At 51.2% G+C, this 21,519-nt stretch overlaps 2 protein-coding genes across 4 annotated transcripts in view; one reads left to right on the top strand and one right to left on the bottom strand.

Moving 5' to 3' along the window:
• The window catches only part of CLSTN3 (calsyntenin 3), a 28,378-nt gene extending 23,204 nt beyond the window's left edge, over positions 1-5,174 (bottom strand). For both annotated transcript variants that reach the window (XR_007456590.1, XM_049625022.1), the window contains exons 1-4: positions 4,776-5,174; positions 2,262-2,384; positions 1,630-1,825; positions 21-229 (exon numbers count right to left, since the gene is read on the bottom strand). Coding sequence is in view for 1 of the 2 variants with exons in the window: in XM_049625022.1 (XP_049480979.1) it covers positions 21-229; positions 1,630-1,825; positions 2,262-2,384; positions 4,776-4,839 (592 nt within the window). In the remaining variant the exon portion in view is untranslated. The remainder of the gene's footprint in view (positions 1-20; positions 230-1,629; positions 1,826-2,261; positions 2,385-4,775) is intronic.
• Positions 5,175-6,821: 1,647 nt separating this feature from the next.
• Positions 6,822-16,828, top strand: RBP5 (retinol binding protein 5). 2 transcript variants are annotated; one of them, XR_007456589.1, is made up of 5 exons: positions 6,822-7,123; positions 7,410-7,588; positions 9,653-9,754; positions 10,203-10,327; positions 16,373-16,828. XR_007456589.1 is itself a non-coding variant. In XM_049625021.1 (4 exons), the coding sequence occupies exons 1-4, from the start codon at positions 7,051-7,053 to the stop codon at positions 10,254-10,256; spliced, it is 408 nt and encodes a 135-aa protein (XP_049480978.1). In that variant the 5' UTR covers positions 6,823-7,050; the 3' UTR covers positions 10,257-10,672. The 2 variants fall into 2 exon arrangements, 1 of the variants encoding a protein (XP_049480978.1); XM_049625021.1 differs by lacking the exon at positions 16,373-16,828 and having other exon boundaries at positions 6,823-7,123; positions 10,203-10,672.
• Positions 16,829-21,519: the final 4,691 nt, after the last annotated feature.

Below are 21,519 nucleotides of genomic sequence, written 5' to 3'. Positions count from 1 at the left end.
GCCGCAGGGGATGCACTCACCGTCATTGTCGATGAGGAAGGGCGTGTTGGGGGTGAGGATCTCATAGTAGCAGATCTGACTGTACTGGGGGGAGCAGTCACCATCGATGGCTTCCACCCGCAGAATGCGGTCGTACAGCTTCCCCTCAGTTACCGCAGCGCGGTACAGCCGCTCCACAAACACGGGGGCAAACTCATTTACGTCATTGACCCGCACGTGCACAGTCGCCCTGCACGGTACCCAAGCAGAAGGAGGGACAAGCAAGAGTCAGCCGGCCTCAAAACTCAAAGAGGGGAATGCAGACAGGGAGTCAGAGCACACAGGAGCCAGTGTGTCCCGAGCCTAGGGCTGTGGGCATGCTCATCCCACCCTCCAGGGCACCAGGCACCACACAGGAAGGGGTGACTGATGTCAGGGGTAAAGGACGACCTCAGAGGACACCCTCAGCTGACTTGGAGAACTCCTGTACAGAGTCCTATAGGTTCGGTGCTAAGACAAGGGCTAAGACAGAATTTTGCGTCCAGCTGGTTGTTCCTCCACAACAATCAGATCCAACGGGATAACCGAGGAAGACACAGAATAAAAGCCAAATTAAAAGCAACTGGGGGTGGGGCGCCTGGCTGGCTCAGTCAGTGGAGCATTCAACTCTTGGTGTCGGGGTTGTGAGTTCGAGCCCCGCATTGGGTGTAGAAATTACTTAAAAATAAAATCTTTAAAACCAACCAGGGGAAGGGAAGTGGTATTTATATAAAAGCCATTAAGTCATCCGACACGAGCGTGAGCGGAGGGCTGTCATCTGTGCACATGTGTGCAACGTGTTTGACAGGTGCGACCCCCCCTACTCGGGGCCCATGGGGTGGACAGGCCTGGGGCTATGCCTTTCATGCGGAGCGCGGCCTCCCACCAAGATCTAGGCACCCAGGGCCCAGAGGCAGGGTCCTATCTCCAAATGGGAAACTGAGTCACAAGGTGCGGTTTACCACCAGTGCCTCTTAGCGGCCCAGGAACCCTGACTGCCAACCTTTCTCCCATTCTCTGATGAGAAGCTGGCTGGGAATAGACATAGGAGTCTCGGGCCCCAGGCTTGGCCATGCCGGAGCCATTTCCTGCACACCCTCACCTAGCATCGCGCATGTGTACATCATGAGTGTGTGAGTGTGGGACGCGCTGCAGACTGGTGGGGCAGGGGGAAGAAATCCAGATGTGTGCTGATGTGCTCATCCTCCTCCTCCTCGTTCCCCTCCTCCTCCTCATGACCCATGTACTGAGCCTCTCCCGTGCATCAGGCACTGTGGTGCCTGCTTTTTACATAAACCATCACCTTTACTCTTCACGGCAATCTAAGGAAGGAGGATCATCATTCGCCCCATCTTATAGAGAAGTAAAAGCGGATCCAGGGAGGCTAAGTAAGTTGCCCAAGGTCATAAGAGGCAGAACTAGGATTAGATCCCATGAGTTCTTCTACATGTTTCTGTCACCTAGAGCGAAAGCTCCTGGAAGAAAAGACCCCGATGAACAGAGAGGGGAGGGGGTAGGTATTCAATGACAGCATGGACAGAGGAGGGTGAGGGGCTTGGGAGGGGCAGGGAGGGCTCAGCAGCCGGAAGCAGGGGACAAGGGTCTCCTCACTTGTGGGACTTCTTGGTGTTGGCCCCGTCGGGGCCCTCGCCACAGTCGTAGGCCTGGATGGTGAAGGTGTGCTCCTTCTGGGTCTCACAGTCCACTGGCTCCTTGGCCCGGATCAGCCCTTCTCCGGTTGCTTTGTCCAGAATCACGGCCTCAAAGGGCACCCCAGACCCATGGAGCCGGAAGCCACAGATCTCACCTGACCCAGGGGGGGGAAGGAGGGATGAGGCTCCTTCTCCTTCACCACTTCCAGCACCTTCTGCCCAGCCTCCCCGCCTCCGTTCCACTTCGCCTCTCCTCCCAAACCCCCGTCCCTTCTCTTGTACGTGTGACAGTGTTAATTATCAGACATATAGCTCCAACACCAGCGTCCCCAAGCTGCAGCCTCTCAGAGCTACTGGGTCTGAGATCTGACCAAATCGTGATGCAGTTAACCTCTGCCTGCCCGCGTCCTTCTCTCTGGCTCCCTGTACTCAGCCACCATCCTTAAGCCTACTTCTACCACTTTGCCGAGGCCTCTTCCCCACTTCCTCTGCTCTCCTCTCCCAGGACCTCCCCTCTCCCCACCTCACCCTCTGCCCGCCCAACCACTTTTCTCCGTCCCACCCACCTTGCCATCACCCAACCCCAATTACCTGCATAGCGCAGGGGAGCATCCTTGTCCAGGGCAAAGAGTGGTGGGTTCAGCAGGACCGTGTTGTCATTCTCCATGACGATGCCCTGGTATTCTGCCTCGATCCATGGCTTGTGCTTGTTGGCTGACCCCCGCCCAGGGAGAGGAGAGGACGCACCTGTGAGCTGGCCCTCCACTCCTGCACAACCCCGACCCACTTACACTCCACTATTATCCCCCTTTCCACCCTCTGCAGAAGCACGTGCAGGAGGAAGGGCTGAGGTCAAGAAATCAGCATTAAAGGAGTCAGAGGGTCTGTGGGATGTCACAGCCTTCTGCCCATGGCAGGATAGACCGTTTCCATGGCAACAGCCTACCCTGGGGGAGGAGGAGGAGGAGGACCACTATCTCCCCTGGGAAACATGGTCAGGGGGTAAAGAATTTTCTTGAGGGATTTCAAGTGCTAGTGAGTGGAGACTGGAGATTCGGAGAGCAGTGGTGGGCCATCAGAAGGCCCTGGGAAAGGGCAGAGTTGAGATTAGAGAAAAAAGATCTAGACGTTTCCTGAGATCCTGCGTGTTTATCTTCTCCACCACCACCACCACCCCCACCCCCATTTCAGTCCTGATCCCCTCACTCTGCCCTTCTCCAAGCCAAGCCCCAGCCTAAATCCATCCAACCTAAGAGAAGAGAAAATATATAGGACAGAAGGAGGGGGACAGAAAGGGGCAAGGATGGAGGTGAGGAATCAATGCCAAATGACCGGACCCAGCACAGCCGACATCCTAAGGGATTATTGAGCTGGCCTAGAAACATGACAAATCTCCTGCCTGCCTCTCATCCCTACACCCAAGAGAGCACAATCGCAGCCAGCACATTGCTACGTCCCCCACAAGGCCACCAAACCCCACACTCCCTGACCCCCACTTCTTATTCAGACTCATGAGTTAGTCCTCCTTCTTGCTTACCCCTTTCTTCCCTTCAACCACCAGCCAAGCCAGGAAGGATACAGGACTCACTCAGCCTCTAGATTTCCCCACCTCTTGCCAGACTCAGCTCACTCGTGTCTCCTCCCCGGGACCGATCTCCGCCTAGCCCGGTGAGGGGCCTTGGGGAAGGCACAGTGTGCTCCCTTCCCTTCTACATCACCTCCACCTCAGCTGCCACCGTTTATTTAATCCCACCATGCCAGCCCCCAGACTCCCAAAGCACATTCATGATGGCCCATCAGTGGAACATGGGTGGAAGAAGACATATCATCAGAGGGAAACTGAGTCACCAAAAGGAAACTTCCCCAGGATGTCATGGTGAGCAAAAAATCCTGTCTTCCAGTCTTTCCTCCAACTACACCACAAAAAAAAAAAAAAAAAGAAAAGAAAAAGGCTTCTGGTATCGGAATGCCTGCCTCTTTCTAGCAGATGACCACCAGAACCCCTTTCTCGAAAGGCAGAGGAGGAAGCCACAAGATGGTGCTCAGAAGGCAGCACAGGAAGTGGCAGGAGGCTAAGAAGCTGGGTTGAGGTCAGACACTGAGGCGAGGAGCCACAGCCTGAAGATGGAAGGGTTGTGGTGCCGCAGGGCCAGGGCTGGGCGCCTTCTCCACAGCTCACCCCCAGTCTCCCTGCTCCTCTCCTCTTGGCCACAGACTCTCCTTGTGTTCTTTTCCTTCACTCGCTGCTGGCTCCCTGCCCTTCCTTCCTCGACTTCCCCTTCCCCCTCTTCTGTCCCTTTCAATCCTCTCTCTTTTTTTGCCTCCACCTTTACCCTCTTCCATCCATCTCCTTCTTACCCCCCTCCCACACCTCATGTCCGTCGTCCTCAGCTTTTTCCTCTCACCGCTCATCTGGCACCCCCTACACACCCACTTTTGCCCTTGCCTGCTTTCCTCCACCTACCTGAGCCTTAGCCCCTCTCCCCTCACCCCTCGCCCCTCATCCCTCGTCCCTCTGACGGCCTCACCCAGCTGAATTTATCTGCTGTCTGCCAGAGAGGGCAGCTCTGGTAACCCTCAGCCCAGCTGTATGCCGGGTATGGACACAGAGGAACACGCCAAAACATACGTGCTCCGAATTGCTGAGCTGCTGCAAGCAACTGTTTCCATCCAGGATGGGATGGAAATGAACCAGATGGATCTGCCACACGCCCTTAGTGTGGGCACACCCCAGTGACAACGGAGAACCCCCCAGAGATGTACATTACCCTCCAGGGGCAAGGCCTTCTGAGACCTGAGATAGCTCCCCGGGGTGAAATTGAGGGGGGGGGGGGGGGGAGGATGCAGAGAACCCAGGATAGAAATGAGGACTAAACGGGAGCAAGAGAAGCACATGGGTAGAAACAGACCAGAGAGGATGGTGTGGGGAAGGGGATGTGAGGCCGAGAAGGGGGCAGCTCCGAGAAAGCGGGTGGGAAGGGGGATGGTGGCAAGAACCCACACCTGTCATTTGTTCGATAGCTTCAACAGCCCCTGCCCACCCCTACCCCCACATTGCTCTCCCCATACCCCTCTTTCAGTGGCCCCCTCCCCCACCTCACTCACCTTTGTTACAAGAGCTGGAGGGGAGCAGGGAGGCCAGCAAGAGGGGCAACAGCAGCAGGGTCATGGTGTGGTGTGGGCAGGGCAGGGCAGGGCCAGGCGATCGCTCTCCCCCGAGAGCCTCTAGCCGGCTGATTCCACCTTGGGGGAGGGAGGCAGGGGCTCTCCAAGCAGTGGGGGGGAGAAGCTAGGGGGCAGCAGGGCACAGACAGAAAAGAGCCTGCCGCCCACACTGGTCCATACAGCAGACCTGGGCAGACCTCAACCCGGGTGGCTGAGGTGGGGGACTTGCAGAGGCTTCTCGTTTGCTCTGGAGCCGGGCGTCCTCACTCTCTCCCTCATTCCCAACCCATCCCCGCTACTGCAGGATGACGTCAGCACAGCCAGGCGAGGATTGATGGGGTCGCTGGCCAATCGGGTGGCGGGGGGGGGCCCAGGTGCTGCAGGGCGGGGGAGGGAGCCAATGGGACTGGGGAGCAGGGGCGGGAGAATGTGTTAGGGCTTTTTCCCTAGACTGCAATTTGCGGGCGCAAGGGAACTGCGGGGGCTGGGGAGGAAGCTGGAAAGCCGTAGAGGGGGTGGGAAATAAGAGGGACATTGGGAGAATCGAGAAGCTAGATGCCCGGGGGAGGGAAGGGGAGACGTCAACGAAGACCTGAGCGAGGCGAGGAGGGGCACTATTCACGTCACCCCACCACCACCACCACCACCACCACCACCAGCAGCAGCAGCTCTGCATTAACCTCTTTTCACAGCCCTTTCCAACAGCTGGTTCCTGCTGCGTGCCTCCCGGGAGCCCGTGAAGCAAAACCCAGACCAAACCGGAGAGATTGTAGCATTTCAGTTTCTGGCCCCAGTATCTGAGGAAACCATGGGATGGTCAGCAGGGAGGTGGAAAGAGTTCCGGGACTGGAGGAAGAGTGAGCTGTTTGTGTACCCCCCAACACACACACACACACACACCTGTGGAAACAAGTCACTAGCAGGTAGGATTTTTTTCCATTGCCTAGGCTCTCTGCCTCCCTCTCCCTGCTTTTCCCACCTTAAACCATGATGAACCAATCCAGCTGATTCTGAAGCCAGGGAAGTTGGTAGGTCTGAGAGAGAGAGAGAGAAAGAGGGAGAGAGAGAGAGAGAGAGAGAGAGAGAGAGAGAGAGAGAAGGGGATGGGGGTGGAGGCGAGGTACACAATAATTTAGGCAGCCCCAGAGAGAGAGAGAGAGAGAGAGAGAGAGAGAAGGGGATGGGGGTGGAGGCGAGGTACACAATAATTTAGGCAGCCCCAGCAACGGGACTACATCTGGTAAGCATAGGCTGTCCAAAGGCTGGGAACTGGGGGGTGATGGTTCCATCAGTGACTTCAGAGGGAGAGGGAAACCCCTGGGTCCCAAGCTAAAGAGGAGAAAATTCTCCAAAATAGCTAACCAAACTCCTCCCTCACTTTCTGCTCTGGACTTTGAACCCAATACCTCGCACTGACAACCCTCTCTTTGCTTGGGAAGAGCACTATTGGACAAAGAGTTTGGAGTCCAGAGTTGGGGCCCCAACTCGGTGAAGCTGTCTGAGGGAGTTGTGGGAGGCAGCACTGGAGAATTCTCTTCACGGTGGCTCCTGGCCAGCTGACTGTCACCCCTTCTTTCCCCACCTCTTCCCCCTCATACCTTTCGGGATCCCTGACTCAATCCCAGGATCTCAGGATATTGTTAGAACTCGTCCCTGGATGAGTCTGGAAGCTCCCCCCGCCCCCACCACACAGCAGGACTGGACCTCTCCCAGGGGAGACTGCCCCCCTCAGAGCTCTGGAACAGTTCCCAAACCTGCCAGAAATGGGCTGGAAGCCAAAACTGACCTTCGAAAAGGGTCAAGTCTTGGATGACAGACAGCCCCAGATACTACTTCAGGTTCCTTCCTCAGGAAAAGCCGAGGTCAGGCACAAAGCTGCCAAGTTCCTACCCCTCCCTCGGGCTGCAGGCACCAGTCCCAAACTCATCATGGGGGGAGGGGGGAAAGTCTGGTAGGAGCTCTTATTGCACCAGGGCCCAGCCCTATAAAAGCCCTGGTAAGCACAGACCTTTACGCAGCCTCTGTGTTCGAGAGTGTTCTGTGTGTGTGTGTGTATGTGTGTGCGTGCGTGCGTGCGTGTGTGTGTGTGTGTGTGTGTGTGTAGAGGCTGGTCTGGAGTCTCTCAGCCTCACCTGCCAGACAACATCTGCTCCCTCCTCATCCTGTCTGCTATATTCTCCTGAAATTTCCATCTCCATCTTGGCCAGCCCAGACAATGCCTCCCAACCTCACCGGCTACTACCGCTTTGTCTCGCAGAAGAACATGGAACATTATCTGCAAGCCCTAAGTAATGGCCTCACCCCTCCCCCAGGCCCCATTCACTCCCCTTTTTCCCTTTCCCTTCCTTCCTCTCTGTCCCACTGAGAAGGAGGAGTGCTGGGGTTAGAAGCTGTGGAAAGGCTCAGGTGGGGGCAGGTGAGCTGGGATCCATTTCTAGCCAGGAGCACTGGTAGGAGAGTCAATCTCTAGTCTTACACCCAGCTAAAGGGAAGCTCACAGCCCCAAGGTACTGCTGCAGGAGGGAAGTTCCTGGCTGGCTGGTGGGACCCCTGCTAAGAGCTAGCCCCCCACAGACATCGGCATGGCCTTGCGGAAGATAGCACTGCTGCTCAAGCCAGACAAGGAGATTGACCATCAGGGCAACCACGTGATAGTCAAGACCCTCAGCACCTTCCGCAACTACATTCTGGAATTTGATGTGGGAGTTGAGTTTGAAGAAGATCTAAGGATCGTGGATGGACGAAAATGCCAGGTACTTTTCCCGGGGGGTTGGGGGAGGGCATGTGGGAGAGCAGATAGGTGCCTCTTAACAGTCTGAGGCAAAACTAAGGGACCTCTTCCAGCCAGAGAAAGTGACCACCACAGCAGGCTGCAGAATCCCTAAGGTAACAGTCTCCGGGTGCTTCCCCCAAACCACTCTCTCCTGCCCCCTCTTATCACCAGCTAAAGGACAAAAAGAGCAGGTCACCTTCAGTCCAAAGAAGAAATATTTGCTCACCCTCTAGCCTGTGACACAGTTGGTCAATGCAGAGTCTCCTTTCCCTTAGCCTCTCTGACTCCACTCTCTTCTACTTCTTTCTGTTTCTCATGCCGTCTTTTTCGTCTTTTTTGCAGACCCTAGTGCCCCTATTAACCCCTTTATCTGGGATTCCCCCCCAGTATTTTGTTCTTGACTTTGTCTCTCTTGTCTGTACACAGCCATCAGCTAAATCATCTATACCCATGCATTCTGCTACCATCTGTAAGCTGTCCTTAACTTGTATTCTCCAGCCAGATCTGTCTCCCGAACTTCAGGGTGAAGCTTTCATCTGTCGGACAATGTTTCCATCTGCATGCGCCAAGCTCGAATCCAAATTCATTATCTTCCTACCCAAACCTATTTCTGCTTTTATATTTACCGCCTTTGTTAATGGTGATAACCAGGCAGACCAGAGACCTGGGAATCACAGTCAACACGTTCTGTTCCCTTACCCCTTCGCCCCAACACACTCACACACACACACACACACACACACACACACACACACCACATCTAGTTGGTCAAGAAATCCTTATAAGATCTACACTGTCTGATATAGTTGCTACTAGCCATATACAGTTATTGAACACTTGAGATGTAACTAGTCCAAACTGAGGTGTGTTATAAGTATAAATACATAGTGAGTTTTTTAAGACAGTACAAAAAAAATGTAAAACATCTCAGTAATTTTTATTTTAATCACATGCTGAAATTTTAGTGTTTGGGATATTCTAGGTTAAATAAAATATGTCATTAAAATTAATTTCACCTGTTTCTTCTTCCTTTTTTAATGTGGCTTCTAGAAATCTTGCAGTTACATATGTGACTTACGTTCATGGCCCATTTTACTTCACTGAACATCACTGATCCTTCCTAGTCTTTCTTGCGATTACTACCTTTATTTAAGCCCTCACTTCTCACCTGGTGCCCAAAATTGGCCCCCAGGCTTAATCTTCCTCTAATCTACTCTGCATGCTATAGCCACAAGGATTCATCTAAAATGTAAAAGTGACCATGAATTAAACCCTTTCAGTGACAATCCATTATGTTCCAGATGAGGTCCATGGTATACAAGGGTCTTTTCCACAAACACCCTAGTTTAGAGCCTCTTACAACTATTTGACCTTTTCTCTTACCTCTATCTGTTCCTTTCCTTGCTGGAGATGTCCCAGTATCTCCAATCTAACTAACCCCTGGCTTTCTTGAAGACTCAGCTCTTCCCCAACGCTTGCCTGGCATCATAGACACCTGTTTCCTGCTCAATCTGATCAAGATTCTCAGCACCTTGGTTAGCAAGGCCTATTCTATAGGAGGGTTTAAGAAATGCTGATTGGAATGCCAGGCCCGCCCCATTCCAATGGGGGAGGAGGGGTGATTCTTTATTCTCAGGGACACTTCAGCTGTCCTTGAAACTGAGAAAGAGGAGAGATTCCCAGGTGGGACTCCCAACCAATCTCTCTTCTTTCCCAAATGACCTTCCAGGCCAACTGGAAGTATCCCAAGGACCAAGTCTTTGTTCTTCATCACCCACCACCCAATTTTACCCCTGGTTTATCCTGTTCCATCCCTGCCCTACCCTAGTAGTCACCATAGACAAACTATGGCCTCAGTAGCCTGTAGGAGTTGGCAGTGGGGGTGGGGGAGTCATGTTGAATCAAAACCACCCTCTCACTCAGAATGAAGAGGCTGGAGCAAGACAGTATCTGCTGCAGTGTGAAGCGGGGCAGCCCAGAGTGAGTTGGATGCATTTGGGGTGTTCTGCCTCCAAATCTCCCCTTATTCTTGCTTTCCTTATAGACCATAGTAACCTGGGAGGAGGAGCAGCTAGTATGTGTGCAGAAAGGGGAGGTCCCCAACCGAGGCTGGAGACACTGGCTGGAGGGAGAGAAGCTGTATCTGGTAAGCTCAGTGAGGGCTGGGAGAGGGGTCTCATCCCCCTGTTTGGGCTAAGACACATCCCCTTGCCCAAATCAAAGCAGTCTCCTACTCCACTCCCTACCCCCCTCCAAGGAAGGCAAACAAGAAAGGAAAACAAAAGCACTGGGAAGAGTAGAGAGAAGAAGAAATAGAGGGGCCAGTTGGGCCCCTGGCTACAAATCAGATGCATGTCCATAAATCATGACTGGAGAGATGGAGACTTAGCTGTTTCACATTCTGTGACCCAGCTTCCTTCCTTCCTCTGGGGTGAAAAGTTGAAGGTTTGGGACAATGATACAATTCCCCATACATCAAGCACTCCGACTGCTGTATCCTGAAGGATTAAATGGGGCTCCAGGACCTCAAGAAAGGAACTCTGGCTGGCAAGAACCTTCTTTCTCTCTCCTCATTATTCCTACTGTGTCCCCAGGAACTGACTGCAAGGGATGCAGTGTGCGAGCAGGTCTTCAGGAAGGTCAAATAGCCAGACTGCACCGGTCCCCAGGCTCCTCCTGGGGAGGAGGCCTTGTACCCCTGCAAGCCAGATTGTTCCAGGTCAGCAGTCCCTTTTTTTGGGCCGCTTACTCTCCCTCCAGGTCCCTCCTCCCTCCTCCCCATGTTAATCTATAACTTGTAGCCCCCAGGCCAAAGTCTTTTGTCACACTCCACTGCCTCACATCTGGTTCAAGGTCTGGCCTCCTGGATGAAAGAAACAGGCAAAGGGGAAAGACCCCTTGAGAACAGTGGATCTCAACTCTCTTCATTTCATTTTGTTTCTTCTTTTCCATCTAAGAAAGAACTAAGCTTTGAGCATTTGAGGACTAGTAAGAACTCTTCCTGGTGAAACTTCTGGAAAACTGAGTTGGGTTCAAGAATGTAAACAGGAGCTACTGGTAGAGTTGTTGTTGTTGTTGTCGTCTGTTTCCTTGTCCTTATTCTCAAGAAAGCCTCATGTGCTCAACAGAACCCATCCCAAGGCACAGCCTCACCCACACAGAGTTCAACAGACCACACGTACCAATGTCTGAATGAATCCTAGCTATCTTATATTTCCATCCTACACTTTGGGGAAGAGGGATGGGACAGAGTAAGACCCTTGTTCAGTGCTGGGGGAGGCTATAAAACTTCAGAATAGTGACCTGGCCTCCATGTCTGCTTTGGGAAGGAAAGGCAGCAAGAAGGCTAGAAACCGATGGAAGATATAAGGCTAAGGGCTAGAAAGATGAGGACACAGGGGCGTGAAGGCAACAGTAGGGAGAAGACCAACACGCCTGGCTATCGGGACCCTTTGCTTGAAGGCCAGCAAGGCCGGGACAGAGGATAAGGGGGAGAAGTGAGAACAGTAAGTCCCCTCCTTTAGGGTCCCGGAATCACTACCGGGAAAACAGCCCAGAGGGCAGGGCCTGTTCAGGGTCAGGGCCAGCTCCAGCCTCTGGATACCCCCCACACACACCCAAACCTCCAGGGGCCTTGGTCCTTTCAGAATAAAAGTCCCATGGGGCCAGAGGGCTGTATGGGGTGGGGACAGAGCCTGACTGTGTGGGAGGCAGGGCTTGTTGGAAAGTCCCTGGCTCATTAGATGATCACCTCTGCCCCTTCTTCCTGCAATGGCTAAGCCCCTACACATTCAAGACAGTCACTAGTTTTGAAACACTGATCCTACTATACACTCTGGAATGAGTTTGGGAAAGAACTGAGTGGAACTGAATAGCTTATTCCCTGCCAGCCTCTCTGCAAATGTCCCCAGTAGAGTAGGATGTAGAAAGCCCTCCTCTGGGCAAAGCCAACCAGCAGAAGCTCTGAGGACTGCTGAATCCTACCTTGTCCCTTTCCAAGGAACAGCAAAGGCAAAGGAAGATGTTCCACGTGTAGACACCCATTGCCTAAGTCACCAGGGCAATGCAACGTCCTAGTCACTCTGAGTTTACAGTGCATGTCCAAGCCTCTCCCCACAGGACAGTCCCCTGTGCTCTGCATGCTGGTCCACCACCCCTCACTGCAGTCTTGCCAGAGGGCCTGACCCAGTAGCTTGGAGTCCTCCATGGCAACTGACAGGTCCAAGCTGAACCCCTCAAAACCCGTGTGACATGAATATCCAGCCATCCACACTGCAAGTTCAAATCCTTCACTTGACCTCACCCCTTCAGGAGCCAGAGTCCAACAAGAAGCCTGGAGATCCGCAAAAGAGCACAAGCAGTCAGAGGATGACTGAGCAGCTTCAGAAACATCACCAAGGGGGTCGGTGGGAAAGGGGGTGGGTGAAAGCAGGTACCTGAGACTGGGAAGCTGGGGCTGCTGTTTCCCCTGTGGGAAGCAGGGGGCGCCACTCAGTGCAGTAGGAGCTGAAGAAGCACCAAGTTTAATCTTCCCTCTTCTGCCACATTCTTGAATATTCCATCCCCCACCACACACACACGCACGCATGCATGCACGCACATACACACCACACCCCCACCGCCATCAATTTTGAACCCACATACTCACCCTGACAAAACCCCAACCCTGCATTCGGATCAGGCTGCTCCCTCTGTCTTCAGATGGAAGAGATGTTTAGGAGGGACACCAAACTGTGAAAGAAGAAAAACCAGGCCAGAGGGAAATAGCCCTCAAGGAAAGTCCCACCACCCGCCTGTCTTGGAGCACACAAAGCTGTGAATCCAGGGGACCAACTTTGACTTTTTTGACCAGAATCTTCGCCCCCAGGGAGGTGATCAGGAATCCAAAATGTTTATTTCCATGTGAGAGGGAATAACTGCATCCCTCTGAGCCAGCCCCATGCAGGGCCCCTACCCCATTCCCTCTTCCTCAGGCCCAGATAGCACCATATGGTCACAAACAACCTCTGGCCTGAAATTCAGATGGTCCTTTAGTCTTGATCCCTTATATCAATACAGATCCTCATCTCAGAAGAAAGTAAGCAACAGCGTATACGCCAAGAGCAGGTGTGTGTCTTCGAAGCAGAGAGCCACGTGTTGCCCAAGGCCTCGGGCTCTACATTCTGGTAGGGGGCCAGAGAGTAGGCAGGAGCAGCAAAGTCTAGCCAGACACTCCTCCCCACTGCCCCCTCCCTTCAGCCACTACCTCCCATGTGACCCCCCCACTCCACATGCCCAGACCCGCATGTTGAAAAGAAAGCTCAGGAAAAAAGCAGGAAATTCCTCAACTCTTAAAGCACAAAGGCCATCGCAGCCAGGAGCTCCATTCTATAACAGGGTTGGATCCCTTACTAGCAGAAGGGAACCCTTAAAAGGCACTGCAAATCCTGGGAGCCCAAGAGACAGCAGAGGCTTGGCCATATTGACTCCTTTCCCCAACCCAAATGTTATCCCCTAAGAGGCAAAAACTACATCTGGTCTAGACTTCAGTACCCAAAGGCCAGTAAGAGGCCAGCAGTTGCTGATATGGCTGACCCTGACCATGACCTGCCCCTCCCCTCCTGCCTCTCCCTGCTCTTCCACAGGCTCTTCCTCCTCTTCTGGAACTCGCTGCTCCTACCCAGCCTGGGGACCACCTCTGGTACCTCCATCCAGCTCTCTGACATGTCTCCCCCCACTTCCCCCTGGCTCTAACCCCCTCAATCACAGCAGCACCCATGCCATCAGGGTCCCCAGGGACTGATCTGGAGCCATCCCAGGGCTGTGTCCATGATTATGGTCAGGTGAGGATGGGGAAACCTTGTAGGTATAGCAGAAGGGGAAAAGATAGCAGGTGAGGGGATGACAGCTAAATCAAAGGGGCTCTGCGACCTGGGTTTGCCAGAAAGAAAGAAAGAAAGAAAGAAAGAAAGAAAGAAAGAAGAAAGAAAAAGAGGAAGGAAGGAAGGAAGGAAGGAAGGAAGGAAGGAAGGAAGGAAAAAAGAAAGAAGGTAGCCAAAGTCTCTGAGACCAAGCATGCAAGCAGTGGCCCTGCCTGACCAGGGGCCAGGATCTGCATCCATCAGGGCCTCCTCCTCCCCTAGATCTCAGCCAACAGGATGGCTCTGGGACAGCTCCACACTGTATACCCGCTCTCGCCAGAGGCCATTTAGATTCCAAAGGCATGAGATGGAGCTGACCTTCCAGCAAGACAAGGGCACCGCTGTTCTCTCAAGGACTTCCTGGCCCACTGTCTAGCTGGGGCTCCTGCCTTCCTCCACCCACCCAGTCCCACGCCTCACTTCCTTCTGCCCTCACTTTTGTTCTGGCTCCTCGAGAGAGGGGGCATCCCTAGGAGCCTCTTTTCTGTCCCCCATGGCCAGTGCCCAAGCAGAGGGTCACCAGCGTCGCCAAGCCATTGGGTTCACGGATAAATCACTTGCCTCAGAGGCTCTAGATCAACCTAAAATCGCACCAAAATTGGGAAGGAGTATTCCATAGTGGTCAAGTGAGTAGGGTCTGGTGTCAAATTGCCACATCTTACCAGCTGTGTGAGCATATCCATCCACTAACCTTCAGTAAATAAGACCCATTTGCTGGTCATACCAAGCAATACCAAGTATTTCCTTTGTCCATGGAATTTTGTGACAATTCCATGTGAAATCACTCAGCATAATACCTGGAACAGAATAAGAACTGGTGAATATTAGCTATTATTATTTCTATTCTCTCTTACCTCTTGATTTGATGATTGCTATTCTCTAAACCGGAAGCAAAGCCTTGTACTCTGCCGTTAAGGATAAGGCATCCCTGCCAATGCCTGTGAAGTCACACAGTGCCTTATATTTATACCCAAGTGTTAAGGGACTGAGATCAGAGATTCAGAGACAGTATAGCCTTCACCTTGGCTACTCAGGCAGATAAAATGTCTGCCCAGGGCCAGTGGGGAGATGGAGGGGTGTTGCCTCCCCCAGGCCTCCAGAAAGAGAACCTCTCCCTGTATCCCCTCATCCCCATGAGGACAAGTGTGCTGTCCCAGACAGTGCTGCCCTGCAGAGCCCCTGTGCTGGAAACTGGAAAGCTACGTTTGCTCCTGCCTGCTAGACTTGCAGGAGCAACAGCCACTCTTGCCTTCCCATCAAGAGAAGGCTTCTCTGCAGGGGAGAGGGAGCCGATGGCGGGCAGCCGCCCAGCCCCGGCACCACTGCCACTGAAGCGATAGCTCACACAGAGCCATCAGGCTCCAGCAGCACCCCCGAGTTCCTCAGGGGTCTCTCCCCCACAGCACACACTGAAGCCGCACCATTTAAGGGACTGGACCCCCAGCACGAGCTCCGTCAGTTACCAGCTGCAGGTGCGGCCACTTACCCTTGGCCCTCCTGGTCCTCACTCGTCTTCCGCATGAATGCCAAAACCAGCCAGCACCCTTTTTTCTTCCTCGTAAGTTTTTTTTTTCTCATGCTTCCTTCATGCCTGAGAAGCCTTCCCCCACCCTGCCGCCCCTGATCCCCTGCAGAATATCCCCTGTCCTCAGCAACCCCCCATTCAGGCCCCAGTTTGGGCTTCACCAGCCCTGCTGACCCCACAGATGAGCCAGGAGGAGGAGGAGGGTCTACTTAAATATCAACTACAGTTTTCCTCCCATGGAAATGTGCGTGTCGCTCCTGAGTCTGTCTCACACTCGTCTCTTCCACGTACAGTGTGTGGGGAGAGGTGTGTGTATTGTCCACGTGGCCTTTTCATCCAGTGTTCTGTTCCTTCACGCACACAATAGCTGTGGGTACTCATTGACCTAATCAGACCGCAAGGCAGAGCTAAAAGCACTGCCTGAGGAGTCATTATTGCTGCCTCGCTGCATGATCTCAGGGAAATTATGTCACTTCTCTGTGCCGCAGGACTGGTCCTGTTCAGCCTCAGTGTTCTATGACTGATCTATCTCGCCTTGCACACCCACACCCTCCCCTTGGATTCCTTTCTTTTCCGCCACTGTTTTTAGAAAAGCTTTGCTCCCTGCCCTTGACCCAGCAGTAAAGAAATTGTCATCCTTAATGTAACTGAAGTCTAGCCTGCAGCGTCCCCACTGGAGAGAGAACCCCAACATGGGAAGGAACTGCTAGATCACAGAGCATTCTCTCTTTCCTTAAGGTGGCTCCCCTAATCTCTACTGCCACTCACCATCCTGTTTTGTTTCCCCCCCCCCCCACTCATTTGTTACTGAGTAGCACAGACGGGACAAGGGGGCATCATTTGAACAAGGGTTTATTAAAGTCTTGGAGAAAGCAAAAGCCAAATAGAACAGAGAGTAATATATGAGTCAATTATCTGAGGTCCAAATGCAGCCTCACCCATAAACTCATTGTGAATGGCAGGGATGGTGCAGGATACAGCAGAACTGCCTTCCTATTCACAAGCAAAGCACATACGCGGTATGTTTAAAGAGTTCTTTACTAGAGGACTTTATTTCAGGCTTGAAAGTCCACGCAAAGCCCATCGGGTATGGGAGATTTCGGGACTGGAATCTCCAGCCTCTGAACTTGTCCTGTTAGACAAGCTGCTGGTGTGGGACCATTGTCCTAGATTCTTAAGACTCGTGCTATGGTTACCCTCCCTTACGTTGGAAAAAGCATTCTATTTAGGGCTTCTCCTTGCTTCTCTTCCTTTAGCCTTTTCAACAGCTTCTTCGTCCTTTTTTAACTCTTTGCTATCCTTCCAAAGCCTCACCTCCTCTGTGTTTGTTCTCCTGCAGGTCCTACTTTGGTCTGTATGGTCCTGCTACTTGATGGGGACAAGTCAAGGAGCCCTTCAGATCTAAGGTGAAGGAGAGGGTCAGAAGCCCCCAAAGGCACTCTGGCTTTAGGGTAATGCATCTGAAATACAACCATGCCTAGCAAAAATAACATCTTACTAACTGATCTTCTGATTTATTGTACTAAAATAATATGTCTATTTCTGTGATACCCAACCAACCTCCAAGGTGGCCCCCAATGATCCCCGCTTCTTAGCATTCCCTTCCTTGTGCATTCTCCTCCTACACTGTATCAGGGAAGGGTCCTGTGAAGAGGGTCACATGGAAGGAACTGAGGCCTCCTGCCCATAGTCCTGTAAGGGAGCCATCCTGGAAGCAGACCCTCCAGCCCCAGTCAAGCCTTCAGATGAATGCAGCCATGGCCAACACCTTGATTGAAGCCTTGTGAGAGACTTAGCCAAAATCACTCATCTAAGCTGCTTCTCACCTTCAGAAACTGTGTGAAGTGATACATATTCGCTGTTTTAAACAGCCAAATGTAAGAGTGACTTATTATACAACCGGTAACCAACACATATTATCAGCTTTGAATTTACACACAAATGACCCTCCTCCTAGCACCATAGCCTTAGTATTTGCCAAGCTGGCAAAAGGATGTAGATGAGTGACTTAGGGCAGTATAAACCTGTCCAGCCACAAAAAGATATGGCTGTACACCTAAGGGCGTTATAGGCCCTTCCATCCTAGCCCTAAGCCCAGACACCATCTGCGTGTCCAGCACCAGGGACCCACATCTCAGTGTCCCCCTAGAAGTCTAAAGAAAGTGAAGTTCAGAGATAGGCAGGTGCCCCCTTTCCTTCTTCTCTTAGGCCCACCTGCCGGAGTACTTTCTGAGAACCCACATTTCCCTAGGTAATTGTTAAAAAGAATGTCCAAATCTTCAAATAATACCACCCCCCCCCCCACTTTCACAGACGTATAAGTTTACCTTGTGGCTTTAATAGGACAAATGCAGCAGAATACAACTCAATAAACCTCATGTCAATAGAGAGAGTGCATATCCAGGGGCAGGGAGATTATCTCAGATAGCATCAGATCTTTACTGGCAGGAAGCTAATTGACAAATTCTATGATGGCAGAGCATCAGGGTCCTGAATACCAGCAGTAATGAGGGGAAGTTGGTGTCCAGACATACAATGCAATGGAGAGCCACGCCTGCGTGGTAAGCTATCCCTCACAGAGTAAGAAATCTTTGGGGTCTTCCCCAGCCTTCCGAGGCCAGCACAGCAATACCAGAGCCAAAGATTTCTTTGTTGAAAAAGAGGGTGAAATGGAGAAACATAGATAGCAGAAGGCTCTGTGCAGAGGCCACCAGGTGTAGCCAAATCTGATGGCTAGAAAGAGGGGGACACCAGGGAAGGTGTTTTAATGGCTCTCTGCTCTGCTATACTCTCCCCAGCAATCATAGGCTATGGACAGCCCCTGAGCCTGCCATATAATAACTTCTGCTTTCACCCAACAGATGCAGGACACTCACCAGGCCCAGATCTACCACCACTGCCAGAAGCCCCATTACTTAGTGAAGATCAGAGCAGGTAGAAGCCAGGTCGCCCAGGTTAGGACCAGCCAAGCCCTCTCAAGGGCATCTTGTATTCATACGCCTGCTTTCTCTACTCACATGCTCTCTTCCTCCCTGGGCACCTTCCTTGAAAACTCCAATACCTCATCCATACTCTTCTTCTTTACCTCATCCCATGAATTCATCCTATGGATACATGTACCAGGCATCATGCTCAGTTCTGTGGATATTGAAACCTATAGAACCAGCCCTCCCTCAAGGAGCTCACAGTCTTAGAAGAAAGATAGCCAAGCGAACAGGTGATTGTCATATATGAAGATAAGTGCTAATGTGCTGATAAGCACAGGAAAGTAATCTAACCCCGAGTCAAAGAGGGCTTCCCAGAGGAGGGGACACATGAGGAGAGAAGGCATCATATAATGGATGGCATCCATGGCATGATTACTGCATGCCAGACATTCACCTCTCAACTCATTTACTCCTCCCAAGAATCCTATGACATATTGTTATCCTTACTTTACAGGTAAGGAAACCGTATTGTCAGGATTCTCCAGAGATTAAGTATAAGGTATTGGCTCAAGCGATTATAGAGGCTGAGAAGCCTCACAATCTGCCAGCTGCAAGCTAGAAATCCAGGGATGATGATGGTGTAATTGTAGTCCCAGTCTGAAAGCCTGAGAAGTAGGGGAGCTGATGGTGTAAATCCCAGTCCAAGGGCAGAAGACCAGTGTCCCAACTAATCCTCCCTTCCTCTGCTTTTTGTTGTGTTCATGTCCTCAATGGATTGGATGATGCCTACCACAGTGGGGAGGCCCATCTGCTTTAGTCAGTCTACCAATTGAAACGTTAATATCTTCTGGAAACACCTCATGTACACACCAAGAAATAATGTTTAACTAGCTATCTGGGCATCCCTTGGCCTGGTCAAGTTGACACATAAAGCTCACCATCACAAAAACTGACGAACACAGAGTTCCTTAATAATTTGCCAAAGGTCACATATCAAAGGCAGAGCCAGGATTTGAACCCAAACAAATTGGTTCCAGAATAACCTGGCCACCTAACCCAGACTTTCTCAACCTCAGCATTGTTGACATTTCAGGCCAGATAGTTTTTTTGTTATGGGAGGTGATGTAGCATCCCTGCAGCTGTGAAAAACAAAAATTTCTAGATATTTTCAAACATCCCCTGGGGAGCAAAATTGCTTTTGGTTGAAAACCACTGGCCTAACCATTTTGCTATTCTGCCTTTCTAAACAAGTAGTGATATTTATTGAGGGTTTACCAAAGGCTGGGCACTCTCCAAAGAAATTAAATGATTAGCTCACTTAATCCTCACAACACCCCTATGGAAGTGGGTACCACTGTCTTCACCTTTCTTCTATAGGTGAGGATCTTTATGGGCAAGGAGAAAGTGCATGAGCTGCTTGTGGTCACAAAGCTTCTAAGAGGCAGTGCCTGGATTTGAACCTGGCGAGTCTGGTTTAGGAGCCCACTCCTCTAGCCACTGTGTTATGCTACCTTTTGGTCTCTGATGACTGAAAAACACAGAATTGGCCAAAGAGTCACATGTGCAAATGCAAGGTGTTGTTTAAGAAATAGCAAGATCACCAGTGAGGCTGGAATGCATATGAGAGGAGGAAACTGCATGGAATAAGGCAAGCAGAGCCCAATTACCAATGAAGAATCTGCCATGATGGCCAAGTAGCTTGGGCTCCATCTTGTGCATCAGAGGGTGCAGTCGTTAAAAGGTTTTAAGCTGGGGAGGAGCAAGATGCCATAGACAGATAGCTGGCAGAGTAGGGAAGGTAGACTGGAGGGCCAACAGAGGTGGCTGGCACTCCTTTGGCATTGATTTAGCCTCTGCCCAAATATCCCTAACCTATGGATATCAATGTCCTAACTTGCATACCTGAGATGACTTGGGGATAGTGGAGCTTGCAGGACAGACCCAATTCTTGATAGAGTCACTCTCATCCCCTAAATCTCTGTCCACATCTCTAGTGTCCATTAAGGATAGAAGCCCAGGATCCCAGCGCAACTGACTCAGGCCTCTTTCACTCCCTCTGCTCTCCACCTCTTTCCTGTATCTCTCTCCTTACCTGATGTGGGGCATAAAAGGCCCAACGTGTCCTAGCCCAGGGCAAGGTGTCTAAAGACAGGAAACTTCCCCCACTCTCTCAGCCCAGGGTCTCCCATGGCTGTTTGGATTCCAAGAGAGAGCAAACTCCTCTCTAAATTCTAGGGTCTAATGAAGGCTGCAGGAAATCCTCCCTGGTCTGGAAAACCCAGCACTATTCCTCACAGGCCCTTCCCAATGCTGGACAGCAGGTGGCATCACGAACAGGAATTTCAAAACTTAAAACTACGACTCCAAACTGAAAATGGACTCCCGCACTCCTGCACTCACACCATGTATTCCCTCTGCTTTCTCTCGAATCCTTTCACAACTTTGCAGATTGCGCCCCACTCTGCTTCTGCACTTTGCCCTCCTCAGTTAAGGAGAAACAAAATTCAATGGACCCAGAAGCAGGTTCAGAAGATATAAGTGAGACAGAGATGCAGGAAGGTGTTGAGACTACAGGATATCAACCTGTGCTTAGACAGAAGCCCCCCCAAGGTTGAAAGGATCTGTGCCTGGCCTGAGTTTGTATCCAAGGACAGAAAGTCCTTCTTCATTAATCACATGGATTAAAGATGCCCCCAAAGCCAGGGTCTAGCATCATCTTCAGGATCCATGGCCTCACCCTTCTAATTTTGCCTGGCCTAGAAAGAGCCATCTGGTTACAGCTATAACTCTAAATACATTTATTCTGTAATTATTAAAGTGGTTCAATAATGTAACAGAAATTTCACTACACAGAGAAACATTTCTTAAACTATCCACATCCCTCTACTCTAAGATGGCCACAGTTATGTTAGCTTGTTCTTGTGAGTGTTTCCTACTTTTGTGAACATGGTGTGCTTATACTTTTGTAGCTTGCTTCCCTTCCTTCCTCTATCCTCTTACCTGTCAGGGGCCTACACATAGCACAGATGTGGTTTTGCTCTTCAGAGACTCACGTTTGACCAAGGGAAAGGGGGACAAAGTAGCTGATTGAAGGGCTAGAAATAACCAATTGTCCCAATTTGCATGGGGCTGAACCAGTTTTAGTTTTGAAAGTCCTGCATCCCAGGAAACCGCTTGGTCCCAGACCAACCAAAACAATTTCTAATAGGTCACCCTGTTAGAAACAAGTCCTGCAAAGTAAGCCAGTTCAGAATCCAATTTCAATTTAATTGATAGATTGACCTTTCAGCTATACCTCTGTGTCTTTCTTTTTAAAAAACTATTATAGTGTGTGATAATATATTGTATTCGTTGTATTGTATTTATTGTAGAGCAGTTTTAGGGGTTGGTTTAGAGAAGTTCCTCTTAAACTTTATCCCCTTAAAAATTGAGAACCCCAAAGGACTTTTGTTTATGTAGGTTATAGCTATTCATAGTCACTGTATTAGAAATTAAAACAGGGGCACCTGGGTGGCTCAGTCGGTTAAGCGTCTGATTTCGGCTCAGGTCATGATCTCGC

This window comes from Panthera uncia, chromosome B4 (genome assembly GCF_023721935.1).
Source record: "Panthera uncia isolate 11264 chromosome B4, Puncia_PCG_1.0, whole genome shotgun sequence".
Lineage (NCBI taxonomy): Eukaryota > Metazoa > Chordata > Mammalia > Carnivora > Felidae > Panthera > Panthera uncia.
Note: the sequence above shows the minus strand (reverse complement) of the source record. Positions and strands in the feature narration are given on the sequence as shown.